Raw genomic sequence first — 27685 nt, forward strand, 5'->3', positions numbered from 1 at the left:
TACTGCATCACTACCAGCCACAGAGTCGTCACAGTCATTCACTGCAAGGTGTCGTGTCTCTACTCAGTGTCTGTGCACCGGGAAATCCACCTGCACGAGGGCAGCTCATCTGTGAAGCTTGCGCCCTCTCCGCTGTACCTGACGATAGGCAGCTCCCAGCCAGCTGAAGCACCGACCCTGACATCACATGCGACTCGTCCACCGCTGATGGTCTCGTGAACACCTGACTGGCCATAGAGAGGGCAAACCGTCGCCGGCTCCTTGTCATCTTCCTACCACACACGCCTCGCCATGAACGAGTTCGCCCGCTTCTCCAAGCGAGCCGTTGACTACATCTTCGACCGGCCCGTCAGGAACGAGGACTCGTCGCCGATATGGTGCCTTGGGCGATCCTACGAGTCTGGCTATGAAGCATCAAGACCACCTACTGCCTCTGGCACCTCGCCATCATCACAATCCGATGCATCACATGCCGACTCGGCGATAGTCACACAATCCTCAACATTACCAGCGTCGACCAAGGCAGAAGAGCAGGGAGAGGCCAACGATGAAGAGCTGGTCAAAAGCTTCGATCAGGTGCAGCTATCAAAGTCTATGGATGAGGAAGATCTAGGATGGCCTTCAGAGTTCCTTGAAGACGTCGAGTCGAGGATCTGGTTGACATATCGGAACAACTTCCCACCTATACCCAAGTCGAGCGAAGCAGCTGCCACTTCGGCTATGTCATTCACGACGAAGCTACGGAACTTCGCCAACAAAGACGGCTTTACCTCAGACACCGGCTGGGGTTGCATGATCAGAAGTGGACAATCCTTGCTTGCGAACGCGATACTGGTACAGAGGCTGGGTAGAAACTGGAGGAGAGGAGACCACGAACGGCAGTACAAGGACATCCTATCTCTCTTTGCGGACACTCCAGAGTCTCCACTGTCGATACACAAGTTCGTGGAGCACGGAGCTCAAGCTTGTGGGACCTATCCCGGGGAGTGGTTCGGCCCAAACGCGACTGCTAGATGCATACGGTGAGTAGATCGTGAATAGCGCCCTGGGGCTTATCGCTAATTTCCCGTCCAGTGCGCTTACAGAGAAGTACCACGAAGCCGGCCTCCAAGTCTACGCCCGACCGAATGACAGCGACGTCTACGTTGACTCCCTCATGCAGACCGCAACACAGAAAGACGCAGACGACAACTTCCAGCCCACCTTAATCGTTCTCGGAATCCGCCTTGGAATCGAGAAAGTCACACCCGCCTATCACGCCGCCCTCAAGGCAGCTCTCGAACTCCCTCAAAGCGTCGGGATCGCAGGCGGCAGACCCAGCAGCAGCCACTACTTCATCGGCCACCAAGGCGACAACTTCTTCTACCTCGACCCGCACTACACCAGAACCATGCTATCACCCCAGCCCTCCACAGAAGATATCGAAACCTGCCACACTAGACGTGTCCGAAGGCTGAGCATCGCAGAAATGGACCCCTCCATGCTCCTCGGATTCCTGGTCAGATCGAAAGAGGAGTTCGAAGAATGGAGGAAAGCAGTTTCCGAGATGCCTGGAAAGGCGATTATTCATATCCACGAGACAGAGCCAAAGTATGCGACCGGGAACGAGCGCGCTGGAGCCGTAGATGAGGTCGAGACGCTGGAAGAATCGTTGGATGAGGATGATTTGTGAGGCACAGCACCTGCGCTGTTGCCTATGCCGTATGAAGTCACGAGGGAATGGTCATGCGAGTTGATCTCAAGCATTCTGCATATTCTGGCGTTCGAGTTGTTCGTCCTTGGAGGGATTCCGTCATCGGCGCATTTCGAGGTCGCAGTCGATAGATACCCCCAATATCACACCATCAGCCTGGACCTGCTCCCTTCCCATTTCAATGCATCTTCCCGATCCCGTCCATTCCAATACACCCGACATCCAGCCTCTCCTCTCATGCCAACCAGCCAATACTCCCCTCAAACAATCGGCTCCGATCCGCTCGCTCCGTGCATCTCATGGTGAAATTTCGGCCTCAGGATAGCAAATCCCTTTGTTTTGGCTTGATTAGTCATACGCGTCGTCGAAGGCACAGCACCTGCCACTGCATTGTGTCGCGCAGTTTGCTGTTTCTAGAAAAACTTCGCCGCTTGAAGGCGAGAACGCTGGTTTGGAGCAGGGCCAGCTTGCGGTGGAGAAAGCGCGAAAGATGCAAGTGAGAAATGAGAAGTGGCAGTCAGGCAGTACTGTTTCGAAATCATGCATTCATCTCAAGCTGTTGTGCCTGAGCACTGCTCGCTGTTACTACTGTACAGCCCATCATGCTCGATGCGCGCCGCCTGCTGCGGTAGCGCTGGTGGTATTGTGAGCACTGTAAAATGAAATACCATAAGCAAACCCATCCCATGATCGCATTATCAAACGCCTTCGGCCACCTTCATGAGCCCTGACCCGAACTTGGTATGACAGAAACCAAGTGTCATTGTGGAAAAACAAACGCCGTATCATCACACCCGTGACGGTGATGCGCGCGCTTACTTCGTCGAGGAAGAGTATTTGGTGACGGCCTTGGTGCCCTCAGACACGGCGTGCTTGGCGAGTTCACCGGGGAGGATCAGTCGTACGGATGTCTGGATTTCGCGCGATGAGATGGTCGACTTCTTGTTGTATGCGGCGAGCTTGGATGCCTCGGTTGCGACGCGCTCGAAGATGTCGTTGACGAAAGAGTTGAGGATGGACATGGCACGGTTGGAGATACCGGTGTCTGGGTGAACCTGCTTGAGGACTGTGGGAAAAGACGCGTCAGCAAATGAGTCATTGATGAAATACGACTTCAGAATGAAGCGCAGATGAGATGAGGAAAGTCGTACCCTTGTAGATGTATGAGGAGTAGGTCTCCTTTCTGGTCTTGGTGCGCTTCTTCTTGTCACCGGTGGCAGCGGCGGTCTTCTTGCCAGCCTCCTTCTTCTCTGCAGGGGCCTTGCCAGCTGGTGCCTTGCCGGCGGTGGTTGGGGTCTGGAAGCAAACGCGTCAGTTTCTGTGTTGGATGCGCCGGAAACGCAATTCGGGCTCAAAGTACCTTTTGTGCTGCCTTTGGTGCCATTTCGACGTCTGTTTCTGATGAACTTGGGTGGTGGAATTGGTTTGAGATGGTGTTGATGGATGGATGCGGTAGTCGATGGATGCTGCAGAGTTGTGTGAGGAAAGGAAGAAAGTCGTTGGCGAAGTTGCGAGGGCAAGCCCGCTTCTTAAAGTGCGGGCTCAGCGCTGCAAGCTCCCACATCAACGCGACTTCTTGTTGTGAGCGCGCACGTGCCACCCGCTTCGCAACGCGCTGCGCTTTCCTTCAGTGATCCCCACAACCGCACTCTTTGGCCTGCACTTTATAAGCCCGGCTTCCCACCTGCACTTTGCCAGCCTCTCTCTTCCCTTCCATCTCTCAACAACAGCATCCATCACGACAATCAGCTCCACCACCCATCCACATCACCACTAACCACATTTCTCACCCAAACCACCCACAAACACCAAATCCATCAAAATGACTGGAGGCAAGTCCGGAGGCAAGGCCAGCGGTGCCAAGTCCAACGCGCAGTCGTAAGTCACACTTCACTGTTTACAGGTGTCTGTCTCTGGCTTCCATCGCCTTTGACGCGCTTCTTGGGTCCGAAACAACGCGTTTCTCGACCTCTACTTCCATCGGCGCAAACTGACATCATTCACAGCCGTTCATCCAAGGCCGGTCTCGCATTCCCAGTCGGTCGTGTCCACCGTCTCCTCCGCAAGGGCAACTACGCTCAGCGTGTCGGTGCTGGTAAGTCACAATCACATTCTCACTCCAATCTGACTTCATCAGCTGACTTCGATCTTCTCAGGTGCTCCCGTCTACCTCGCAGCCGTGCTCGAATACCTGGCTGCTGAGATCCTCGAGTTGGCCGGCAACGCAGCTCGTGACAACAAGAAGACCCGTATCATCCCGCGTCACTTGCAGCTCGCCATCCGAAACGACGAGGAGTTGAACAAGCTTCTGGGTCACGTCACAATCGCACAGGGTGGTGTTCTGCCAAACATTCACCAGAGTAAGCATCTCCGCCTCCAGTCTCCAGATCACATCACTGACTTGCGCTTCCAGACCTGCTCCCAAAGAAGACCACCGGCACAAAGCCAGGCAAGGGCCCGTCGCAAGAGCTTTAGATGGTTTCTTCTTTCAACTACGGCACAATGGGTTATGGCGCAGATGGGGTTGTTTCGCGATGATAATGGGCTCATCGACGGTTGGCACGAGCTCAGGTTATGGCGTGCACTGAATGTTTTCTCGTATTGCTTTGAAGCATGACTTCTGACTGATCCAGAAGCGAAAGGCTGTACATTACGCCCACACAGAGATAGCGGAAGGCTATGAGGGCAAGCAGGCTTATGATGATACCAAGAATTGAGCAATCTGATCAGACTTCAAACACTTCAGAATGTTTCCGTTTCTACTTCCACAGTTCTTCTGATGTTTCTTGCTGACTTTCACGGCTGTCGGCGCGTGGCTGGAGGTCGCGTCAGAATCAAAACAATGCAGCCAGGCCAAGCTTCTGCAAGCAGTGGCCACCGCGTTTAGCTTCGGACTTCAGCCCGCCAATTGCAAGTTCTGAAATGGAGCTTCACAAGAAGCAGAAATGTCCATCTCACCACCGATGTGTGCAAATGATGTTGGAATGAAATGCGAGAAAACCAGTTCCTTCGTACAAACGACCTGGGTTGCTCCTGAAGCTGTCCGCTCCCAGGACGATGGATCCTGCATACAAGCGAGTTTGTTCAGCCGCACAGTAGCACAGTAGTGTTAGTCACACATTCGTCTCTTTCTCTCAGTGACTATCGCTCAAGCAGATATACCGTCTGACTGTACGCTCTCCACCCGATATCGAAGGCTCTTCACTATGAATCCCCACGGCCGCACATCCACAGGCACCCTCCTCCAGGACCAAAACATCACCTTCGCCTCAACAACACCTCCAGACCAAAAGGCCGCCGCCACAGTCGAGACCATAGCTCGTGCCTGCTACCAATCCCTCAATGACAGGAAGTTCGACGTTGTAGACTACCCATGGACGCCGCACATTTCTCCTTCATTCGAGATGAGCAATGCTCAGGCGATGCGGCTGACGACGACAAGTCGAGCGGCAATGCTTGAGAATTTCAAGGCCATCGCTGCAGAGCATCCGAATTGTCATATTGAGGTTGAGAGTTGCAGTACTGTGCTGCATAAGTATGGGAAGGAGTTGAAGGCGGATGTGTATGTGAATACGCGGGGAGGCGCTGGGCCGGTTTACGAGGAAGGGTTGGTGAGGAAGACGGTTACGATCTTTGAGTTCTGGCTAGTGGAAGGAGTGTGGGTTGGGTACAAGGTGAGTCAACCGAGCAAGTAGCAATGCAAGCACTAATCGCATGAAAGGGTACTGCGATAGACGGAATGGGTGAAGACCGAAGCTTCAATTGAACCTGTTGATGATTCTGATGGAACATGGTAATTTGTACAACACAACGCAATGCCGGTAACTCACAATGACCCTAAAGACTGCCATAGGTGCCGTCTAGAGCAGCAGCATCTTCTTCGGGTCCTCGATGTATTCCTTTATCTTGACCAAGAAGGTCACAGCTTCTCTGCCGTCCAGTAATCTGTGGTCGTAGGTGAGGGCGAGGTACATCATAGGGCGGATTTCGACTTTGCCGTTGATGGCGACTGGCTTGTCCTTGATGGCGTGGAGTCCGAGGACAGCGGTTTGCGGGAGGTTGATGATTGGTGTGCCCATGAGCGAGCCGAAGACGCCGCCGTTGGAGATGGTGAAAGTGCCGCCGGCCATGTCTTCGATGGTGAGCTTGTTGTCGCGTGCCTGAAACCACGTTAGCCTGTAAACTTCATGGATTGTGCTCAGGCAGAACTTACCTTCTTGCCGAGCTCTGCAATGCCCTTGTCGATGCCGATCATGTCCAAGCTCTCAGCGTTGCGCACAACCGGTGTCACAAGACCCTTCTCAGTCGCAACAGCCACACTGATGTCGACGTAGTCGCGGTAGACGATAGTATCACCTCCACCTGGACCTTCAATGCTGGCGTTGACAGTTGGGACGGACTTCATGGCGAGGATGGATGCTTTCGAGAATGCGCTCATGAAGCCAAACTTCACGCCAGTCGACTTCAGGATCTCATCCTTGTACTGCTTGCGCATCTCCATGAGCGCGGACATGTCGACCTCGTTGAATGTGGTGAGCGATGCGGCGGTGTTCTGCGACTGCTTCAGGCGTTCTGCTATCCTCAGGCGCATGCGGTTCATCTTGACGCGGTTCTCGTTGCGGGCACCATATGGAGATTCGGTCTTTGAGCTCTGCTCGGTCGACTTTGAGTCCTCCTTCTTCGTGTCCTTCTTGGGTTGCGATTCCTGCTTCGGCTGTGGCTTCGATTCCTGCCTGGGCTCCTCCTTCTTAGGACCGGGCTTTGACTCCTGCTTGGGCTCCTCCTTTGGTTTCGATTCATCCTTTGCGTTGTGCTTCTCTTGGTCGCCTGATGCTGGCTCCTTTGGCTCTTCCTTTGCCTGCTCAGACTTCTGACCTGGCTCACCACCAAGCTCGAGCTTCACCAGATCCTGGCCAACAGTGACAGTGTCCTCCTCGTTTGCAAGGAACTCCTTGATAGTACCAGCAGCAGGCGCATTCACGGCGACATCGATCTTGTCGGTTTCGATCGTTGCGATTTCCTCGTCCAGCTCGACGTAGTCTCCGACCTGTTTCGAGAACTGTTTCAAGGTACCTTCTGAGATGGACTCGGCCATTTCTGGCACTTTGACGACTTGCTCTTCTGCGCATGCATGTTAGTGGTTGTCCGTCCTGCCTTCACAATCTTCCCATACCATAATATCGACTTGTAAGGCTAAATTGACGTAGTTGTACAGGCTGGAAAGGTTTCCTGTTTGCGGCTCAGTATATGCCTCATCTTGTGCTACCGACGTACATACGATGCGGAGAGAAGTGCTGGGGAGGTCTTTGACGATCGCGCTGAAATACAGAGTGTCCTGGTTCCGGTAGAGGAGCGTAGGAGCTTGCTAGAGGCAGCAGTAGACTGGCGGAGGAGAGCGGCTGGGCGCTGTGCAGGAGTCGCCAGCCGGCGAAGACATTGTGCGCTGGACATGACCTGAGAGACGGCAAGCTGCCTTTGAAGAGCTCTCAGTTCCAAGTCGGTAGGGGAGTGTTGAACGTGATGTGTTGGGAGAGAAGTGTGGTGATGTGGTCAGCTGCAATAGAGGAGAGCTCCAATCTTTGAGGTTGCAAGAGAACCGATCGGAGCCCATCCTTCCTCGAGCGTCACAGCACACGGGCTTACCCGCCCTCCGCTGCGAGGAACACCACCAACAACAGCTCTACCTGACGCTCACTAACAAGCACTGCACGCGCACTACCACCACCACCGCGGCGACTACCGGACGGCTGGCGAAGGCATAGAGGTCGACAATATCATACTGAGCGGCCTCCTGGCCCTGCGACAACGACCTCATCATGGCCTCTAAGACACAAGTCCTGTAATGCACCCCATGCCATTGGCCGGTCAGAGCACCCTCTCTAACACAATGCGACAGCTCCCTCTACCGCCGCTCCCTCAAGCTGGCCCTTGACTGGGCGGTCCACCGATATATTTGGCGCGGTCAGGCACTGTACATCCGCGGTCTCTTCGAAGCGAATAAGCATGTCACCCAGCCGAGACAGCAAAGCGTACGATGATCGATCACGATATGGAGGAGGAGACATACTGATGCGGGATGACACAGGAACTGCTACAGCAGACAGAGGAGCTGTTGGAGAAGTGGAAGCACCCCGATCCCTATAGACCACCAACTGCGCCCGGCGGCAGCAAGTACGAGCGCAACTTGCCTGCTCCCATTTTAGAGCGTACGCATTGCGGGACTCTTTCGATACAGGACCATGCTGACGTGATCATAGCACCACCACACATGCACCTGTAGAGGTTGGGGGAGCTGGGACGCGGCGTTGCAAGTGTATATATGGCATGAACAAGCCCCACGATGGGGCATTGAAGTTACTGTAAAGCTCCAGACTTTTGACCACCCACCCCGATCACATATACGGGCGATTTCACTCACTCGCCAGGCGACCTTATGAATCAAAGCCTGGGCCGCACATCTAGCGAACCATCGACCTCGTGGACGCGCGAGACTACCCATCCTCGAATGCACTCCACCAGCGCCTCGATCTGCTCAACGGTGTTGCCAGCGTGCAAGCACACTCGAACACGCTCTGTGCCCTCGGGAACCGTTGGCGATACAATACCTCGCACTACGAAGCCATGCCTCTGACAATGCGCCGCCAGCACTTTCGGCTCGGAGGAAAGCACTGCGAATATGGGCGAATCAGGACATGTCACCGGACCCCGTAATAGGCCTTGCAGATGTGCCGGTAATCGCAATGATGCTTGCATTTCAAGCAGCCGCTCATGTAGAGTCTGCATCAGAAGTAGCAGATTCCTGGCCAGAGGCTCGGTCCTGCCTTGCATGAGCCATGTATAGGATGCCCGGATTGCCGCAAGTGCTGGGTACGACATGAATGTTGTGTATATCATTGGCCTGGCGTAGTTGATAAGGTATTTCCGGATTGTTGGACTGCACAGCAGTATCGCGCCATTGCACGCCAACGCCTTGCCGAAGGTGTGCAGCCGGACCGTGATGTCCTTCTCCAGACCCAACTCACAGACCAGTCCTCTTCCCTTTGGTCCAAAGACGCCTGTCGAATGTGCTTCGTCAACGATGATGTGGCCGTTGCCTTTCGGTAGTAGTCGTTTCACCAGGGCTACGATGTCTCGCAATGGCGCCACATCTCCATCCATGCTGTACACGGCTTCAACAGCAATGAACACATTCTTGCTTCCCATCGTAACCTCTGCATCCTCGCGCATGCAGTCCTTGACCACATCCCTTAATGCATGTACTGAGTTGTGCGTGAAAGGTACGGTCTTGCGAGCACGCGACAACCTCATCCCATCGTGAACACTCGCATGTATATACTCATCATAAACAATCACATCCCCTCTCTGTGGCAAGCACGAGAAAAGTCCCGTGTTGGCGTCGAATCCTGAATTGCAAAGTAGACCAGACTGGGCATTATGAAAGCTCGCTATATCCTGCTCCAAGGTCTCCGCGTACGTCGAATTGCCATCAAGAAGTCGTGATCCCCCAGATCCCAGATTTACTGCGAGGGCGGGGTCTGACTGCAGTTCCTGAAGAAAGCAGGTACGGAGATCCTGCGACGAGGCTAGAGAGAGGAAGTCATTGCTCGAAAAGTCGATGCTGCCTGGCGGGTTGGTGGTCAACTTTCGAAGCGTAAAGTTGTCGGCCCGTTGCTCTAGGCGTGTGGTGATGGTGTTCTCGAGGGCTGACAGTGAGGATTTCATGGTGATGAAGTACAAATAGTTATATTGTTTGGACCTACTGTATAGCTCTACTGCAGCAGATGTATGCTATGCCCCGCTTCCAATGGCTTCCCGGCAATAATCTTTTAGACTTTCGTTGAACATGCTCCCTGGTGGCAGGGCTGCACGGTGCACACCGACTTCGCCGTCTTTCGGTTCAGGCCGTTCTAACTTCTTGGAGCTTGCTGGCTTGGGAAGCTCGGCTAGGGTCTTGGGATCTTGTTGACGCATGGCTCTTGACATCCCTCACGTGGTTACCTCAATTCTCTTGTTGTTTGGGACGTAATGTTAGGAAGATGAGGCAGGTAGGATCGGTCTTGTGGCCGAAGTTGAGGGTGTTGCAGGTTTATGGTGCGAACACGGGTGTTGGCAAGACCATCTTCTCGAGTATTCTTTGCCGAGCGTTCAAAAAGAGGTTGGATGAGGTGAATTATCTCAAACCTGTCTCTACGGGGCCTTTGGAGGAGGCAGATGATCAGTGAGTTATTTTCACGTGTTTATCCACCGATTTGAACGATATGGACCCGGCAGAGGGTGTATTGCACTGGCAATGGATGTTGTCCTCCACTACCTCAACACTAACACTAGCTGACTAAACACCATTTGATAGCCATATCTCGACATTGGGAACTGGAGTGACGACAAAATGCTTGTTTCAATTCGATGATCCAGTCAGTCCGCATCTGGCTGTTCGATCGGCGGGCAAGGTCAGTTGAACGGCAGGTTACGAAAAGTAATGGTCACTGACAGACGAAGCCCATCTGCGATGCCGAGGTCCAAACAGCCATTCACGAGGAGCTCTGTCGCCATGCGAAAGCACTAAACGGTATCTCGATAGTCGAGACTGCTGGAGGAGTACTTTCACCCTCGCCATCAGGAAGTTCACAAGCAGATCTATATCGACCATTCAGATTGCCAACGATTCTCGTCGGAGACCATCAGTTGGGCGGCATTGGAACCACAATCTCGGCATGGGAGTCACTACACATCCGTGGCTATGATGTGCATTCAGTAGCGTTGTTCGTGGAGGACCGGTACGACAACCATTCCTACCTCAAAGAGTATTTCGGTGATCGCAAGATCAACACCATTGCGATACCTCCACCGCCAGAACGCAACTCAAATGTTCAAGAAGATCAGAAGGCTATGAGAGCATTCTACGAGCGATCGAGTGGACGGGTGCAGATCTCTGCTTTCGTGGACCAGTTCTTACTCGATCATGAAAAGCGGATCAGCGAGTTGTGCTCGATGCCGGAGGAAGCTGACCAGGCCATCTGGCATCCATTCGTGCAGCACACGGAGAGATCGAAAGACACGATCATGGCGTGGGACTCGGCGTATGGCGATCATTTCCAAAGCTACTCTACGAAACAGGAAGCGGCCTTGGAGGACTTCCCCGACAAATCGCTACTCACCCCAGCATTCGACGGCTCAGCCTCTTGGTGGACACAAGGGCTTGGTCACGGCAACCCGTCTCTTGCCCTGACCGCAGCTCATGCTGCAGGACGATACGGCCATGTCATGTTCGGTGGCGCAATTCACAAGCCAGGCCTCGACCTCGCGCAGACCGTGATCAAGAAGTCTGGCAACCCACGCCTCAGCAAAGTCTTCTACTCCGACAATGGCAGCACTGGGATGGAAGTCGCAGTAAAGATGGCGCTCCGAGCCTCCGTCGAGCGATACCAAGTCAAAGACCCAAAGAACGTCTCAATTCTCGGGCTGAAGAACAGCTACCACGGTGACACAATCGGCACAATGGACTGCTCCGAACCCAGCATCTTCAACGAGAAAGTCGAATGGTACAAAGGTCGCGGTCTCTGGCTTGACTTCCCAACTGTGAAGATGCGAGAAGGCCAATGGCTCGTTGAACCTTTCGAAGGCGCACCATTCGAAACGCAGCTGTTTGGCTCTCTTAGCGATCTCTTCGACTTTGATCAGCGGGAGGCTGAGTACAATGCGTACCAGAAGTACCTCAAAACCGCCATCTCCACCAAAGTCGCAGGAGGCAACCTGACGCTCGGCGCGCTCATTCTTGAGCCTATCCTCTTGGGCGCCGGAGGCATGATGTTCGCTGATCCACTCTACCAACGCTGCCTTGTCGAAGTAGCGCGTGAGTTCAACGTCGAGGAGCCGAGTGACTTCCTCGCCACTCAGCATTCTAATGAGGATAACCACGACTGGTCCGGCATCCCCGTGATCTTCGACGAAGTCTTCACAGGTCTATACCGTCTCGGCCGTTTCAGTGCTGCTTCTTTCCTGGGCATACAACCGGACATCGTCGTGAATGCGAAACTCCTGACGGGAGGTCTGCTGCCGCTGTGCACCACGACTGCGAGCCAGAGTATCTTCGAAGCGTTCCTGAGTAACGACAAGACGGATGCTCTCCTACATGGACACAGCTACACCGCTCACCCCATGGGCTGCGCCGTGGCGAACGAGAGTCTGCGTCAGCTCCAAGATCTTGACCGCGGTGGCGCATGGGAGAACTTCAAGGAGGACTGGAGTCCGCGTGGTACATCTCATGGCGTGTCGTACCAGGGTAGCGAGCAAGCGTGGAGTATGTGGAGCTGGGACTTTGTCTCGAATGTCTCGCACAAGGCGAATGTGGATAATGTGTTCGCTCTTGGGTCCGTGTTGGCAATCACGCTGAAGGACCCGGCGGGCAGTGGATATGCTTCGACTGCGGCGACGGGGCTGAGAGACAAGATGTTGGCGGGTGATGGGACGGGAAATGGGGTGGTGCATTCGAGGGTGTTGGGGAATGTGCTGTACCTTATGGCTGCTATGACAACGCCGGAGGAGACTTTGAGGGATTTGGAGGGGACGGTTTCGAAGGCGCTGGAGTGAGAAGGTGGGATGTATATACAGTGTGTAGTCTCGACTGTCTATAGCTTAGCAGATTCCTCGAGGAAGACTTGCTGCACTTTCTTGATTTCAGCTTCGTGATCATGGTTCCAGAGCCAGATTTTGTTGACTTTCAGACTACGGACAAGATCTTGTCAGTAATAGTGTGCGGAATAGAGACTCACCAACACCTACCTCGCAGCGACCTTCTCCAAATCATCTTCAACCTTCGGTGCTTGCAAATCATACAGCAATCCGGTCACCCTCGACTCCTTCACAAGTCGCTGGCTTCGCGGCCTCCTCACCTTGTCGTAGGCTGAGAGCGCTCTCGGTATGTCCTTCTTATTGTAGACAAGTGCCATAACTTGCGCCAGTATCAGGGCGTCTTCAACAGCCTGGCCTGCACCTGCGCCGTTGTGTGGAGTCGAGGCATGAGCTGCATCGCCAAGCAAATAGACACGGCCTTTCGTGTAGGTGTGAGCGGGTGGGTGGTCGAAGAGAGCCCAAATGTCCCCTTTCCTCATCAAGCCGAGAATCTGCTGAGCTGGTGCTATCCAGCCCTTGAAGTCCTCAAGCATAGCCTCTTTATCCATCGGTATCACCCACTCGGGGTGTCTCCACTCACCGTCCTCTTTCGTCCCGAAGGCTACAGCGTTCATCGTTTTGCCGCCCTGGATCGGGAACGTCAGGATGTGCCCACCGTGCCCAACGTAGATCTGTGAGTTTCTGGCAAGCTCATCCCCCAAGACGCCTGCGGCTTCTTCCATGGGCACTAGGCCGCGATACGCGTACTTGCCGCTGACGACAGGGTACGTCGCTGGATCGTTCTTCCCAAGTACAAACTGTCGTACCACGCTCTTGATGCCATCGCAGCCGATCACTGCACTGTGTCGAGCTGTTGAACCGTCTGCGAAACGGAGAGTCACATCCTCTCCATTATCCTCCAGATCTACCAACCTCTTACCAAACCTCGCGATCTCCTTAGGCACAAGAGCCACCAGTTCATCCAGAAAATTCGCACGATGCACACTACTCTGCCCTGTCTCACAATGCTGGTCAAAGAACCTCTTACCGTAATTCTGCCCGTCACTCATACTCTCCTCGCCCGCGCGGAACGAGAACCAGAACTGCTGACGATCGGGCCAGGCGTTGTTCGTTCGTGCTTTCAAGAAGCCTGCATACATTGCTGGCTCGATGAGTTGGAGGGCGCGGGTGGCATTGGGGGCTAGCGAAACGCCGAAGCCGAGCTCGGAGAGTCGCGATGCAGCTGGATCGCTGTTAGGGTTGAGGCATGGGAGATGTTGGTGGTGGTGTACCTTCGTAGATTGTGACGTTGATGGCTTGGTGGAGAAGACCTATTGCTGTGCAGAGACCGCCGATGCCGCCTCCTACTACGGCGATTGAGTAGTTTCTTGGGTCGGGCTTGTAGGTAGGCGCCATCGTGATGCCTGAGTCTTTCCACTGAGTAGACGGTCGCGTCCTGGAGCTGCTATATCAATGTTTCTCATGCAATCTGACGGTAATGAGAGCTGCGGAAACTCAGCCCACAAGATGCCCTGTCTACAGGATCCTGTCTTGTTATCGGCTCTAACGACGAGCAGGTCGAATCGACCTATACCAATGCGTAGACTGCATGCCCGTTGTCAGACGGTGATGTGGTGTTGGTGAGGAGACGAAAGCAAGCTTCCCTTCCGATCCGAGCGGGTGTGAATCTGGCGAGCCGATGGACGCGTTCGAGCGTGTCTTTCCTCCTCGATGACACCACCATCGACATGTCATCTAGGAGCGCATCTTCGGCTGCCGAAGACCGTATGGAGCGAAGAGGCCATGTTACGTTCGGCACGTTTGGGGGATCAATCGCCGGGTGCTCCACCAAGATGCAGCATTGCCGGTGTAGAGGTCACCTCAGCGTGCTCAGCTCCTTCGGCGACTGAAATAGGAACAGCAGGTCAGGTAACATTGCTTATCATTGCCGTCATTCTCTTCGTGTTTAGCTATATTGACGGCAGGACGACTTTACCAGTGGATACTGTGTAAGCCTGGGCCTTGAGGTACACGAAACGACTGCCACGAGCACTTGCAGACAGCCTGGCAGTACTTTGATCATGGCATCATCACCACTCTCACGCGGTCAAACGCCTCTGCCTGAATCACAGACTCTCGACAAGCCTCGAATATTGTGTCTACATGGCGGTGGTGTAACCGGCGAGGTCTTCCGACAACAAGCCCGATCACTGATCAGACAACTTCCAGCATTTCGTCTCGTCTTCGCTGATGGTCCATTCTTTTGCAATCCGGGTCCGGGCATAGTACCGGTGTATCAAGACTGTGGTCCCTTCAGGAGATGGCTGCGATGGCTCCCGGAACATCCACCGATCGACAATGATGCTGCGATCGAAGAGGTCATGTACAGTATTGAGACGTGCAAGAGAGAGGACGCGGGAACAGGATCATGGGTGGGATTGATAGGTTTCAGTCAAGGCGCGAAGCTGTCGGCGAGTCTTTTGTACGACCAACAAATTCGAATAGAGAAGGAAGGCAAGGCGGACACGGACTACAAATTTGCTGTGCTGCTGGCAGGAAGGAGTCCGCTGGTGTCATTCTGTGAGCACAGCAGGAGTCCGGCCTGTGTCAATCCAGGAGAGATCAGCGAGGGCTTCCACTACGAGGGAGAATCACCGCACATCCTCAGGCTGCCAACGCTGCATGTTCACGGCCTGAACGATGATGGTCTGCATCTCCACAGGAAAATGCTGAAGCAGTATCACGATCCGGAAACGGCGACTGTGATCGAGTGGGACGGAACGCACAGAGTACCAATCAAGAAGGCGGATGTACAGCCGATATGTGACTGGATCTACAAGAACGCTGAGGAAAATGGCGTGGATGTGCGAGATGGTTGAGGACGTAAAAGAGAAATTCACGACAGCTGAGCATGCGCTGCCCGACACGATCACTACGGCCGTGAATGGCCATGAGTTGGTATAGGACAACGACCATGACGTTCCTGAAGTGAATCCAACCTTCCGCAAGGGGCTTCTTGAACGCGGCAGGCTAGGAGAAGGCATTGTCTTGATCTGAGACACTCAGCATTCACTTGCGATTCTGCCAACAACGCCTTGTCAATTGGTATGTCTCCTTTGTGGCTCGCTTCGCCAGGCTGCTGACCACGATAGTGAATGTCAGCGGGTATGGTGTCGTGTGTTGCGAAGCTCACAAGCGCTGGGAGGTTTACACACCTTAGAGTCCATACATGATGAGACTCCTGTATCCTTCGTGTCTTCCCACCAGAACACCACAGTTCAACAGATCACAGCTACGGACCACTACAGCCAACATCCACAGCACCACCTACCGCGACACCGGATCAATACATTCATACCAGCAGCGCTTTCTTCCAGCCTTTCAACAACATCTTTATTATGGCCCCCAACGGGAGCATCGGCACCCACTGCTACCACACTCCGCCTTCCAGTCCTTCGGTTCAGCAGACCTCTTCCTCGTCCTCTTTCACACCTGGCGATCCTTCGGCTGATTCAAGCGGCGCTACTGGATGCCCCGTTTGCGCAGCTAGAATGGAGGAGGAAAAGGATGCCCTGAAGACCATGCTACACGGAATCAAGGTCTGGACTCAGACCAAAAGCATGCGTGAGCTGATCCCGACCCCAAACCGGCACGGATTTCCGGTGACTGGCGACGACATCAACCCCGACATCATTCGTGGCGCGTACAGGCTGGCTGGTGAAGTGCTCGACAAATGCAGGTTCCGTCTCTTTCTTCGCAAAGCGGTCAAGGAGAGAACAGGGAGTAAAGACAACCCTGCTGAATTCATCGACTACGACAGGGTACGGCTTTTGAGCGCTCAGGATGAGGCGCTCCAGGGGCAACGCAAGGAGTACGAGGATATCTTCGCTAAAGGTGTTGCTCAGGGCCGTGATGAGGCCTATGAAGAGGGCTACAAGGATGGTAGGAACAGTCTTTAAGTGGTCTGCTGGATGACTTATATCCAGTGAGGCTATGAACCGCGATGAGGAACTTCGGGGGGTGGTGATCGATGGGTGCTGAGTAGTTGTTATAGCTCCCGAGGCCAAAATTGGTTCGAAGTGGGTCATGATGGTGGTTCTACGGGTTTCCGGGGCGGTTGGGGCATGGCAGCAAGCTGGATCTTGATTGCTCTGGAACAACTGAGGAGAACATCGAGAGAAGAGTATTGCTTGTAGCTTGGATCTTTCTGACGTAGCTGTAAATATACCACGGAAGCCTTCATCACGGCCACAGCGCGCGGAGGTAACCTTACACGACGCGCTAAACGCGTAGCACTCACGCTACCCTTGGACGTGTCTGACAACTCCACACTTCTCATGTTGCCTTGAGAACATGCGAAGGCGAGAGATAGCAACACAATTATAGACCGCGACTTTGTCATTTGTCCGAACGGAGATGAAGCTTTGAGTCCCTTCTCGCCATGGACGCCGAGGCGCTGTAAGTCAGTCGTTGTTTTGGAGCCGTTGGTCGGAACATACTGACAGCACAGGCGATTGCTAGGTGATCCTCAAATCACGAAAGTGCCCGTTGGGCAATCGGAGCACGAGTTCAGCATACATACTCGCCTGCTGTGCCATTACTCCGCATACTTCCGCCTCCAGTACGCCAGTGAAACACAAGAAGCCCAAAAGAACACTTTCTATCTGCCTGCTCTCGCCACGGGAGCGTTCAGCACATTGCAGGCATGGCTCTACCAATGTGCCGTCAACTACAATACTGATCGTGAGCCTGAATTCGAACTTCATCACGTAGCGATACCAAATGATCGTGAGCGTCGAGCGACTGTCACCTGGAGTGCGCTGATTGATCTGTACATTGTGGCTCACCACTTGGACGCACTAAAACTGCGTAACAAAATCCTCACTCGATTGCAAGCTGAGTACGACGGGCAGACGGAGATAGACGATGACGCATCGCTGCCAACCGCTGCGAACGTCTGCACGGCATGGACTGGATCTCAGGGCAACTCACACCTTTGCAGATGGCTGACCACGGCCTTCGCTTTTCGTTGGAGATGTTGGGAAGTTGAGGCCGAGGAAATGTCAAAGTTTCCCGGAGACTTTCGAACGTCGGTAATGAAGATGAATAGCCAACGCATTCATGAGAAGCGCTGGGATGAGGAGCCGAACTTCGCCAACAATCTTAGTCTTTACCATGACCATCATTCTCGCGAAGAGCGTGAGCAATGCCAGCGAGTAAGAGGGGAAAAGACACATGACGATCGCGTTGAGCCCGGGTATGCTCAGCCACCTGCGCCGGACAGTCAGCATCGTGCGGATGTTGTGACATCTAGCGATGAGACCAAAGACGCAGATGATGACCCAGAAGATATTCTTGAGCCAGGGATCGTCAAGATCGAAGCCGAGACGGGACATGCCATCGAAGACGAAGAAGGCGACACACGCCTGGGCTTCTACCATCCTGAAGACGGCGACGAGGATGAGAGCGATAATGACAAAGAGGCCATTTCCGATCATGTGGCAGAAGGCCTCTCTTCCACTGATCGTACCCGGCATGATCCTCGTCGACCAGATGGTCAAGCCAATCTGATAGGACGTCCCGCTATTCGCGCGCCAACACTGGATCCGCATGAGCTCGAAGCTCTTATAGCCGAGCCTGACGAAGCAGTAGTGGACGTAGCAGATTGGAACACACCTGTTGGCGAGACAGAGGCAGATTGGAACAAACCTGTTGGCGAGACAGAGGCAGATGGTAGCATATCACCTCAGCACGCACAAAATGAAGGCATCAGCGAGTTCGTTGGATCTGACTACGGCACGGGTTGGAACGAGCAAGCGTTTGAAATTGACTTGGACATCAGCTCGGAGGGCGGTGATCGCATGAGCCCTGAAGACCAGCCTAGCGATGAAGGTGATGCGATCCATGATGATGGCCCAATCACGAGGGATGAGGCGGAGGGCCGACACTTGGACCATGACATTACCATCGACGGGGATACAGATGACGAGCGAGATCCCACAACGACAACCGGCCCACGTCCCCGCGGCCGCCCGAGTGGCACGTATAACATGAAACTGCGTCGCCCAAGACAGGACGGCGAATGGTGGTCGCAACCCAAAGCAGCATGGCGAGCATTCATGATCGAGCAGGATGATGTCAAGGTCAGGAAGAACAGGGGAAACTTGGTTCGGTGGACGCATGCTGGAAACATCATGGAAAACCCAGCGCTTCGTGAGCGGCGCTCGCCAGCATGTCGCAACTGCCGTGGAACACGTGTCGAGAATGATTGCTTTGTGTACACACAAGAAGCAAAGCGACTGTGCCGAGGAACTGCAAAACTACTATCTTACAGATGTGCGCGTTGCATTTATCAGAGTAAAAGGTGCGTTTAGACTCTGCTGTATCGTTGATTGGGCAACGCACCAGATCCGACACGTAGGAGATACATGTAGAGATCGTGTAAATATATGGAAGAATGTCACTTTCACAGCGAGGCGTTAAGTCGAAATCGCATTGTCATGAAAGTACATGTTGTGAATCTGTCGTCAAGATTTGATGAGGAGGCCCCAGCGAGCTTGGCAAGAGCGGGAGCGACCGCTGCTAGCGTAATCGCTGGTCGCACTTTCCGGAATTTGGGCTCGACGACACTTCGAATTGGACCTCAGACACAACAAGCCAGAGAGCAGCAAAGTCGTCGCAATGGCCAGTATGTGACATTCAGTGTCCGCGGTAATGCGACATGCTGACATCGCCCAGAATCCAAGAACTCGTCGCAGCACAACCAGTCGAAGAAGGCCCACAGGAACGGGTACGAAACCACCCATATCTCTCATCGCGACCCCGAGATCATCGACCACACGAAGCGGGCGCAGGGCTACACATGAGATTGAACGAGAAGGATTGAAGGAAACATGGCTAACGAGAACTTCTGCGCAACAGTATCAAGAAGCCAAAGACCCACAGATACCCTTCGCTCAAGGGAACCGACCCTAAGTTCAGGCGAAACCACAGACATGCTCTGCACGGCACCATGAAGGCTTTGGTATGTGTTGAGATGGGATCTGCGGCAGATTGCGGCACAATGCCTTGGCGGACATCGACTGACAACTTGCACAGAAGGAGGTCAAGGAGGGCAAGCGCGATTCCGCATAAACACCCACGAACACAATATCACGAACGACAACAAGCGATTTGATTGAGTGGAATGGCTCTTCGCGGCGCTCGAATGAGCATGTCATGGCTGGCGTAAAGGAGGTTTGACGATCTTCTTCCTTCCGTACAGGTAGCTGCAGCCAAATTGCAACCCTGAACCGCTTCACCCAGTCCCGTGTCAGACAGCGAGCATCTGTACGATTCATATAAGGTGAGTCCGAGGAAACAATGAGAGTATACGGCATCAGTGTGTACAACGCCTAGCAAACTTCCGTGCAACGGTGTTGAAGGGTTTTCCAACGTGCCAAGATCGATAGCAGCAATGCTTGACCACCTCATTACCAAACACGGACGCTGTTGACTCTGTCGGCGTTTGTGCATGAAGACGTGGTGACAGAAATGTGATGAAAGGGGTAATTGTAACGCAAGCAGTCTGTTTGTCAGGAACTTGTAACGTGTCTCGATGAGCTGCTATACACGTAGGATTATCTCAGTATTTTCTAGTCTGCATGTACGAAATATGTCTCCCTTCGTTGATGTTGCGGCGTTCCTGCTGCTTGTCTCGCCCGTTGTGCTTACGCGCACCTTCCAGATCGCTAGCAACGTTAAGCCAACGTCACTTCATTGCTTTCACCTTCGCCCACGCTTGATCCTGATCAACACAGCATTGCCCGGCACATCCACTTGGTCGGCACAGATGCAGTGTACAGAACACCCTGGTGAAGTAGCATGGGGGACATACAACATTGGCGCCGCATGATACAGCCAAACCGAGCTCGCACACCTGCAGTCGAGCCAGACGAGACCGAAGAATTTCTTTCCCCACCGATACCGCAGAAAGGGCGTCTCAAGTGCAAGGTATCATCGTACTTCGACTTCAGCGCCAACGTCAAACCCACCGCCGCCAGCGAGACCGCGAGCGAGTCGCAGCTTCCAACATGGCCGCAAGATCAGCTGTACCCAGACCCCAAGGCGGAAGACGAGATGGACTCGATCTTCTGCCGTCTAATGTCGGAGCCGTATTCACCGCTCGATGTCCAGTTCAATGGATCCTTGATGCGCATATTCGAAAGCTATGTCAAGCTGCAGGAGGAGAAGCATTTGCTCCAAGAGCGCCTCGACCAGGAGACCAACACAAAGAGCGCGCTGGTTAGCAAGTTCAACATGGCCGAGAAGGACTGGCAAGATGAAATGCAAGACTACAAAGAGGAGGTCAAGCGCTTAGAGGTTTTGCTCGCAAAAGCAAGTAGGCGTGGACTGGCTGAAGTCACCCTAGCCAGGCAAGATAGCAAGCTGCGGAGTCGTAAGGCCGAGCGGCAAGATGGACGGGAGACCTTCTTCGAGTTCCTGGAGGAAACGACCGACAAGACTCCCCCTCCCCGACGCCATGATAGTGTCTACGATAATCAGCGAGGTGAGCTTGCAGCGAGTCTACATACCTTCCACTGCTGACGTTGCATAGCTACCATGAAGCCTTTGCTTCAGTCTCCTTCCGCCAAGGACAAACAGATGTCGCGTACTCTTGTCGCCAAAAAGAGTATGACGAACATCCACTCTGACTTGCCATTTGGAACACCACCGAATCGAGACATGAGATTCTCCCTGACAAACATATCGCTACTTGACCAGAAGACCAAGCATGGTCGTCGACCACGAGCTGCCACAGACGCTAGCACCGCCAGTACATTCTCCGCGTTCAGCTGTGAAGCTGTGCCAGTGGTTCAGATCTTCGACACCGATATTGCCAACCACGAGCAGGAAGACCTACATGACATCCAGCGACTTGTCATGACTCTTGCACGCAGACGTAATGCAGATCCGCATCATGTGGTACCGCAGCTCTTGAATGTGCTTCGCGCTCAACCAGTCGAGCGCCTTGCTGGTTCTGCGAAGGCATCGAACACATTGCAGCCATGGATGCATCAACGGAAACCTACTACTTCGGCAAGAATCACATCGGGCAGCACGACAATCAAGCGACAAACGGTCATGTCAAAAGCATCTGGTCTCCTGCAGCGACTCAAACCCCAGCCAAGCGCCGAAGTGCTGCACAATACCCGCCCTGTTGCTCGAAGGTTCTCGTTCGAGGAGGGCGACGATACTGCCGCCCAAAGCGCACCTCTTGAAGACTGGCTACCCAAAGACGGTCAGCATGGCAAGCATCTTCTTCGGAAAAGCGCATCACTAGGAACCTTGCAGAATACTGTGGTCACCTCTGCAGTTGTCGAGTCAACGCTGTCACCTGTCGCGGCGAGTCCCACGACTCCGGGTCCTGTTGTCGAGACGCAGTTTCCCTCTCGCATTCCAGTCCTCAGTCCCGGATCGCTTGCAAAGCCGCGGGCAGAACGAGAGGATAGCGCGTCCAGTCTGTTGACGGCTGTCAAACACTCCGATAATGCTACTAAGCGCAGCAGCTCTCTAACAAGCTCAGCTTTTAGTTCGCCCTCAGCGAGCCGCGAGGACATTAGCAAAGCTACTCGCGACCAATGCACCGCCTCCTGTGTGAGGTCCGTCAGTAGTAATCATCTGCTTGATCACGCGAGTGTCCTTCGAGGAAGTGCTGATATGATTGCCTATGCTGCAGCACGCGCCGCCAGTGTGTCTAGCGACATGAACAGCGATCTCCGAGCTGACCGGAAACGGCCAGGCGCTTCCAGTAGCTGCGGACGGTATTCCATACTGCCTCAGAAGGAGAACAACCGTCAGGAGAATGCCCGTATTCTGCAATCTAGCAGGATTCCGGACCACGATACAGGATGAGTATATTGAAGATCTGTCGAGTCTCTCAGCCTGGTGGTACCTGCTGTATGCACGGCTAGGTTTGTCGAGCACGACGACGACCATTCGCCACCGTGTCTACCATGCCGCAGCAACACTTGAAGCACTGCAGTAGCGCTCGACACGTGGGACCAACCAGGACAGGAAATCGCGCTCTCATAGTTCGCAGATTACTGGAGTTGATGCGATCGCTCGCCTCGGCTGCAGAAGGACGTCGATACAGCAGGAGACCGTCAACCAGTAGCACCGCACCTTATCATTGGAACATACGGCATCGTTGCCGTGTGGTGACTGCGCTGGCACGCAGCAGCGGTGTGGCAGAGTTGGAAGCTCTCATATTGCCATGGGCCAAGATCACTATTGACAGGGGTTTAAGCATAGGCTTCGTGTTTCATGATGGCTGATACAGGCACCTGGCCATGGCTTCCCGGCAGATACAGCGTTGAGAGCTCCGAATGCTACATCAATTACCGAATCATTATTTCGCGAAAGATTCTGCCTGTTCAAATGGTGTTATACGCAACGTCATGGCTGTCTTCCAGCCGTCCTCGGCATCACTGGGGTGTGTCTGCGATAGATGAAGTGTTCTCGACCGAACTGCTGGCTACTGAGCTACCGAGACGGCAGCATATCCGGTCAGCCACAGCTCATGCTCGAGCTCGTCCAACGCCGGTGTGTCGTAGAAAACGCCATGAGCACGCGGAAGCGACGCCGCGGCTGCCAGCGGCTTGCTTGGCCGTTCAGTGACGCACAAAGGTGTGGCTGGTGAGAAAGAGCATCCAGTAGACTTCTGTCATGTGAGAAGATCTTCCAACAGCTTCCCCCTTCGACAACAGATCAGCGCATGGTCAGACGACCGTCTGCTGCAGGACCGCGTCAGCATGGGGAAAGGTTTCGGTGAGCCAGATCAGAATTTGTGCAGAAAGGCGAGGCGTGCCGCTCAGAGTGTGCCACAGGCAAGTCTGCTGCGCCACAATCGAAGCGACGCACGTTTTCTTTCAGCCTTGCCGAACGTCGCTACATACTTGCCGACGAAATTCACCGGGACTCTACAACTCGCCCGATGCCTGACAGTGACGCTGCTTCACAGAAGTTTCTGTGCCACGCAAGTCTCGAATAAGTGCACAGGCGCCAAAGTGTTGCAGCAAGACCCACAGTGTGCGCAATTGCCACTCGAGAAGGAGTGCCCAAACGACGGAACACTTACGACATTGATGGTGTTGGTGCCGCCTCTGCAGACGAACGGGAAGCGGTAAAAGTTGCTGTTGTAACACCATCGCACACCAATTTCCTCGGTACAGGGCGCTCACAAAACAGCGACCACAAAGGCAGACACCCTTCGGTATTATATGCAGCGAACCGCCGCTCCCGCACTCTCTCTATCTCTTCGACGGTAATCTGAAGAGGTAAAGACTCCGTACAGGTACCCGGCGCTCATGTATGGACCGTTGAACTCTTCTATCATCAGTCGATTGGATAGTGAAAGGCGTCTCTACACGCGCTCATCTCGGCTAGGCTCACGGAGGGCAAGTGCCGTGTTCCAGATGACGCGATAATTTGAGTCCCTTCACTGCACAACAGTCTTCAGCAACGCTGCAGTGGAGACTGGAGAGCACAGTATGATGTGAAATCATCGTTGTTGACACAATCATTGGACAGCTCGTGCGGCGCTCCGATATTTCCGTAATCGCAGCCATCTGTGGATTCCGGCGAGACGGGATGTGCTGCAAGGAAGGCCCCTTGGCGGCGTCGAGCCCGATCAAAAGAATTGATGCAACACAGGCACGTCACTGACACGCGCCGAAACGGTGTGAGTACTGCTGGAGTAACGCTGGAGATGAGTTGCCGCTGTGCATCGGGCGGTCTCGGCTGGGCACCACGTTCCTGCCCAAGCTGAGAGGCCCATTCGTTGGCACAGTATACAGTAAACTTTCTTCGAACGGTGAGTTGGACCCCAAAAGCTCAAGACGTAGCGTGAAGGCCGCGTCTGTCAATGCGCTAGACGAGCTCCAGCACGGTTCAAACGCATCACGTTGGTGTACCGCATCCCAAGAGACTGCCAACGGAGCACCTCACGAAACGAGCCACAGGAGCACAGAGTGCTAGAGCGAATCGAGGGCTAGTCATACGCTGTGGCTCACTTAGCTCGGCCGGTCGCCAATCGACAGCATCCTCGACCAGAGTCTCCACAGACGAAAAATCCTTCGAGCACTCGCCACATTCCTGTGGCGCAGCACATGTCGCTCCAATCTTTTGCTCGCCTGCATTGGTAGAAGTGCCTCAGGGACGTCGGAGACGAGAGCGACCGTAATGAGAGCAGGAGGCGGTCTGGAGCAGAATCCGCGCGGTGTTGGAGGCTTATTGCTACGAACCCTGATCGATCGGAAGTCTTCTATGCTGCTCAACACGAAGCGAAGCAGCTCTGCCTTCTGCCTGCCGCGGAGGGGTGAGGAGCGCTAGGAGACCCCCTGCAACTTTTGACGTTAGAACTACTATTGAGGCGCCCAAGCCCACCTGTGGCTTAACATAATCTCTTCCAGTTTCACGGCCTGGCACCCTCTGCGCCCAAACACCTGACCCATCTCTGGACATCTTCTTCATGACCTTTCAGCATCTGCCCTCGCCGGCGTAGCTGCTAGAGAACTTGTTGGCTACAATGTTTCGAAACAGGTGCGTACTGGGACCCTACAGCCAGCTTGCGCCTCAGGTCGCTGGTCTTCGGCGGATGCTGGGAAAGCGAGCGCGCCTCCACTGCCACACCGATCGACCTTCGCCTCGCGCAACGCTGGAACTCTATCGAAGCGGCGTGCGCTTGCTAACAAACATCGCAGGAGGACTTCACAAAAGCCTAGCGACGAGCTCTATCGCAACTTCAAAGCAAAGTTCCCTCAGCTCATTTCTACAAGCTCATCGTCGTCGAGCGGCAGTGCGTCAGTCCAGGCGCAGACGCAGACACAGCCGACAACGTCGCTCGCGGAGGCGCTCGATATCCCGCTCAACCCGCGGTAGGCTTCTCCCTGCAATTCGCACTCTTACATCCAAGCAGAGATCTTCGCTGCTGTCCCGTGGCAGGAAATACGCAATGCGGAGCAACCGCTGATGCCGTTCTAGGTCCCTCGATCATAGTCAGCCGCACGATATCAAGGATGCAGACCCCACCCCAAGAGGTTCCAACGAACCGTGGAATTTTGGGACGTCAGGTCTAACTCCTTCACTCATGGATCCAAACAGCAACGGCTTCAATATGTTCGCAAATCAGCTGCCGGCCTACTACACGGCCACACCCGGCGGCACCAACACGCTCTACCACAGTCAAGCGGGCGACTTACACACGCCTGGTCTTGGCATGGGGTTGGGCACACCGCTATCAATGCCAACTTCGGAGAGCGGCTTGCATGCTGGACAGCAAGGGCCCTTCAATGGCTTTCAAAATCATCTTCCACAACACGTGCAACCGCACCATGTACAGCCTCAGCATTTCCAGAACGTCAACCCTTTCCAGATGCACCAGCAGCAAGGCTTCCCATCGCATCACTTTACCCAGCAGCCGTCCTACGATGAAGGCCTGGGTCCGGTTGGCGAGTCGCCTGTCGACGACTTGGGCATGGACATGGGAATGGGTCACCACAACCACTCACCGGAAACGCTGTTTCAACCGCCGAACCTGCAAACCACCATGCAGCCTCCACCATTACATCCCTCTGGCGAGAAGTGAGTCCCCCGTACTGTAAACGTATGTCGCCTACTAACGACTGCCAGATTTCGCTACCATGTCACATTGAACGCCCCAACAGCTATGATCAAGCACTCCGACGAGATTCCGGTCACGTACCTGAACAAAGGGCAAGCGTACACGCTCAATGTGGTCGACACGCATACACAGCAAGGCACTCCAGCTGGTCGTTATCGCACGTTCGTGCGTGTCTCTTTCGAGGACGAGACCCAACGAGCGAAACCCGCCGCCTGCTGGCAACTCTGGAAGGAAGGACGCGGTACCAACGAAGCACATCAGCGGGGCGGACGATTACAAGCCGTTGAATATGTCGATTCTGGCCAAATGGGCGGTGCCGAAGACCCCAGCAAACCGAAAGTTGAGCTCGAATGCGCATCTTTCGACGGCTTTTGCGTTACCTGGAGCCCTCCGAACGGCAGCGCTGAGTGTCCCATCTCAGTGCGCTTCAACTTCCTCTCGACCGATTTCAGCCACTCCAAGGGTGTGAAGGGCATTCCTGTTCGACTTTGCGCGAAGACTGAAGCGATCGAAGAGCCTGCCATTTCCTCGTCGCAAATTGGAGGCTCAGAGGTGTGCTATTGCAAAGTCAAGCTTTTCAGAGACCATGGCGCAGAGCGAAAGCTTTCCAACGACGTCGCACATGTCAAGAAGACGATCGACAAGCTGAACCAGCAAATAGCGCAGATCGAGTCCGGGATGCGGGATCTTGGCAAACGGAAACGAAGCGGTTCCATGGCCAAGGGACTCGATGGCAGACCTGGCAAAGTACCCAAGCATCGGAGGACGTGGTCTATGACTTCTGTCACCTCCAACGGTGGCAGAGGTAGTGCTGAGGAGGATCTGCACATGAAGCTGATGACGCTTCAAGACATGTTCACCTCGACCAGACCCGCGAGTGTGCTCTACCTTCGCGGCGACGACGAGGACGATATGGACAACTACCCAGTCAAGCTCACTGGCGAGGTTCCCGATCTTGCTAGAACCGACTCCGTGGAGACCAACAATTCCGAGTGGAAGAACAACAGTCTGGACGGACCAAACTCGTCCATGGTATCGCCCAGTCCAAGCAATAACTCGCTCATTGGGAGTCGCAAAGACTCGAGTATGCAGCAACCTACACCTATTGGCGGACCCTCTCGAGCCAACTCGAACGAATGGAGGAACAATCCACAGACCGCCACGATGGATATCCAGCCCACGATCAATGAGCATCTACAAAGCCCACCCGACAGCCTTCCAACCCAGGTTCAGACCAAATCTCCAAAGGACGGATCAGTCTCAGGATGGATCGAGGCAGTAGATGTCGATCACAGCTACCAGCCACCCCCAGAACGGCCAGTCAAGCCGGTCGCTTCATTTTACGTCCAGCCTCGTGTTGCTGGCAGAGCACCCACAGACAACTTTTACCGCGCGATCTATATCATGAACCGAACTTTGAAAGACTTCACTACGACGCTTGCCATGAAGTGCAACATCGAACCTACCGAAGTCCTGCGCACCTACCGAGTCGACCGCAACGGTATCCACATTCTCTTCGACGACGATTGTATTCGAGAACTTCTAGAGGGCCAAGATATGACTGCTGAATTCAGCGAAATTGGGGAAGACGAAATGCCCGTGAAGCCAAAGCGCGAGTGGGACGCGGTGACTCAGGGAATCCAGTGCGATGGCGACGTCCCTACGATCGAGAATGTCAGCTCAACTGGATACGAGCTGAAGCTTCTGTTCTAATTTTCGCA

General features: G+C 54.1%; 14 protein-coding genes across 14 annotated transcripts; 10 read left to right on the top strand and 4 right to left on the bottom strand.

The window, feature by feature from the left end:
* Positions 1-291: 291 nt before the first annotated feature.
* Positions 292-1672, top strand: CLAFUR5_12848 (putative cysteine protease atg4; the record flags this gene model as incomplete). Its single annotated transcript, XM_047911996.1, has 2 exons — positions 292-1022; positions 1075-1672. 2 exons carry the CDS (start codon positions 292-294, stop codon positions 1670-1672), a joined length of 1329 nt encoding a protein of 442 aa, XP_047767769.1.
* An 836-nt stretch (positions 1673-2508) lies between these two features.
* Positions 2509-3077, bottom strand: CLAFUR5_12849 (Histone H2B; the record flags this gene model as incomplete). The annotated part of the gene is made up of 3 exons (XM_047911997.1): positions 2509-2759; positions 2845-2989; positions 3054-3077. 3 exons carry the CDS (start codon positions 3075-3077, stop codon positions 2509-2511), a joined length of 420 nt encoding a protein of 139 aa, XP_047767768.1.
* Positions 3078-3515: 438 nt separating this feature from the next.
* CLAFUR5_12850 (Histone H2A) lies at positions 3516-4168 on the top strand (the record flags this gene model as incomplete). Its single annotated transcript, XM_047911998.1, has 4 exons — positions 3516-3571; positions 3700-3788; positions 3850-4053; positions 4107-4168. 4 exons carry the CDS (start codon positions 3516-3518, stop codon positions 4166-4168), a joined length of 411 nt encoding a protein of 136 aa, XP_047768104.1.
* A 731-nt stretch (positions 4169-4899) lies between these two features.
* On the top strand, positions 4900-5459 carry CLAFUR5_12851 (uncharacterized protein; the record flags this gene model as incomplete). The annotated part of the gene is made up of 2 exons (XM_047911999.1): positions 4900-5367; positions 5415-5459. 2 exons carry the CDS (start codon positions 4900-4902, stop codon positions 5457-5459), a joined length of 513 nt encoding a protein of 170 aa, XP_047767901.1.
* A 94-nt stretch (positions 5460-5553) lies between these two features.
* On the bottom strand, positions 5554-7144 carry CLAFUR5_12852 (Dihydrolipoyllysine-residue succinyltransferase, mitochondrial; the record flags this gene model as incomplete). The annotated part of the gene is made up of 4 exons (XM_047912000.1): positions 5554-5853; positions 5907-6814; positions 6867-6922; positions 6972-7144. The coding sequence occupies 4 exons, from the start codon at positions 7142-7144 to the stop codon at positions 5554-5556; spliced, it is 1437 nt and encodes a 478-aa protein (XP_047767899.1).
* Positions 7145-7509: 365 nt separating this feature from the next.
* On the top strand, positions 7510-7973 carry CLAFUR5_12853 (NADH dehydrogenase [ubiquinone] 1 beta subcomplex subunit 9; the record flags this gene model as incomplete). The annotated part of the gene is made up of 4 exons (XM_047912001.1): positions 7510-7532; positions 7590-7722; positions 7779-7899; positions 7951-7973. The coding sequence occupies 4 exons, from the start codon at positions 7510-7512 to the stop codon at positions 7971-7973; spliced, it is 300 nt and encodes a 99-aa protein (XP_047767900.1).
* Positions 7974-8131: 158 nt separating this feature from the next.
* On the bottom strand, positions 8132-9415 carry CLAFUR5_12854 (8-amino-7-oxononanoate synthase; the record flags this gene model as incomplete). The annotated part of the gene is made up of 1 exon (XM_047912002.1): positions 8132-9415. The coding sequence occupies one exon, from the start codon at positions 9413-9415 to the stop codon at positions 8132-8134; it is 1284 nt and encodes a 427-aa protein (XP_047768107.1).
* Positions 9416-9729: 314 nt separating this feature from the next.
* CLAFUR5_12855 (Bifunctional dethiobiotin synthetase/adenosylmethionine-8-amino-7-oxononanoate aminotransferase) lies at positions 9730-12280 on the top strand (the record flags this gene model as incomplete). Its single annotated transcript, XM_047912003.1, has 3 exons — positions 9730-9911; positions 10044-10140; positions 10190-12280. The coding sequence occupies 3 exons, from the start codon at positions 9730-9732 to the stop codon at positions 12278-12280; spliced, it is 2370 nt and encodes a 789-aa protein (XP_047767903.1).
* Positions 12281-12318: 38 nt separating this feature from the next.
* On the bottom strand, positions 12319-13717 carry CLAFUR5_12856 (6-methylsalicylic acid decarboxylase atA; the record flags this gene model as incomplete). Its single annotated transcript, XM_047912004.1, has 3 exons — positions 12319-12415; positions 12473-13544; positions 13594-13717. The coding sequence occupies 3 exons, from the start codon at positions 13715-13717 to the stop codon at positions 12319-12321; spliced, it is 1293 nt and encodes a 430-aa protein (XP_047768267.1).
* A 665-nt stretch (positions 13718-14382) lies between these two features.
* CLAFUR5_12857 (Esterase citA) lies at positions 14383-15180 on the top strand (the record flags this gene model as incomplete). The annotated part of the gene is made up of 1 exon (XM_047912005.1): positions 14383-15180. One exon carries the CDS (start codon positions 14383-14385, stop codon positions 15178-15180), a length of 798 nt encoding a protein of 265 aa, XP_047767902.1.
* Positions 15181-15699: 519 nt separating this feature from the next.
* On the top strand, positions 15700-16260 carry CLAFUR5_12858 (uncharacterized protein; the record flags this gene model as incomplete). Its single annotated transcript, XM_047912006.1, has 1 exon — positions 15700-16260. One exon carries the CDS (start codon positions 15700-15702, stop codon positions 16258-16260), a length of 561 nt encoding a protein of 186 aa, XP_047767898.1.
* Positions 16261-16742: 482 nt separating this feature from the next.
* On the top strand, positions 16743-19435 carry CLAFUR5_12859 (60S ribosomal protein L29; the record flags this gene model as incomplete). The annotated part of the gene is made up of 6 exons (XM_047912007.1): positions 16743-16759; positions 16812-18514; positions 18963-18989; positions 19040-19091; positions 19223-19325; positions 19400-19435. 6 exons carry the CDS (start codon positions 16743-16745, stop codon positions 19433-19435), a joined length of 1938 nt encoding a protein of 645 aa, XP_047768116.1.
* Positions 19436-20164: 729 nt separating this feature from the next.
* On the top strand, positions 20165-22195 carry CLAFUR5_12860 (uncharacterized protein; the record flags this gene model as incomplete). The annotated part of the gene is made up of 2 exons (XM_047912008.1): positions 20165-20849; positions 20898-22195. 2 exons carry the CDS (start codon positions 20165-20167, stop codon positions 22193-22195), a joined length of 1983 nt encoding a protein of 660 aa, XP_047768344.1.
* A 2674-nt stretch (positions 22196-24869) lies between these two features.
* CLAFUR5_12861 (Grainyhead-like protein 2) lies at positions 24870-27677 on the top strand (the record flags this gene model as incomplete). Its single annotated transcript, XM_047912009.1, has 4 exons — positions 24870-24883; positions 25045-25218; positions 25325-25924; positions 25973-27677. The coding sequence occupies 4 exons, from the start codon at positions 24870-24872 to the stop codon at positions 27675-27677; spliced, it is 2493 nt and encodes an 830-aa protein (XP_047768009.1).
* Positions 27678-27685: the final 8 nt, after the last annotated feature.

Source organism: Fulvia fulva, chromosome 11 (assembly GCF_020509005.1).
Source record: "Fulvia fulva chromosome 11, complete sequence".
Taxonomy (NCBI): domain Eukaryota; kingdom Fungi; phylum Ascomycota; class Dothideomycetes; order Mycosphaerellales; family Mycosphaerellaceae; genus Fulvia; species Fulvia fulva.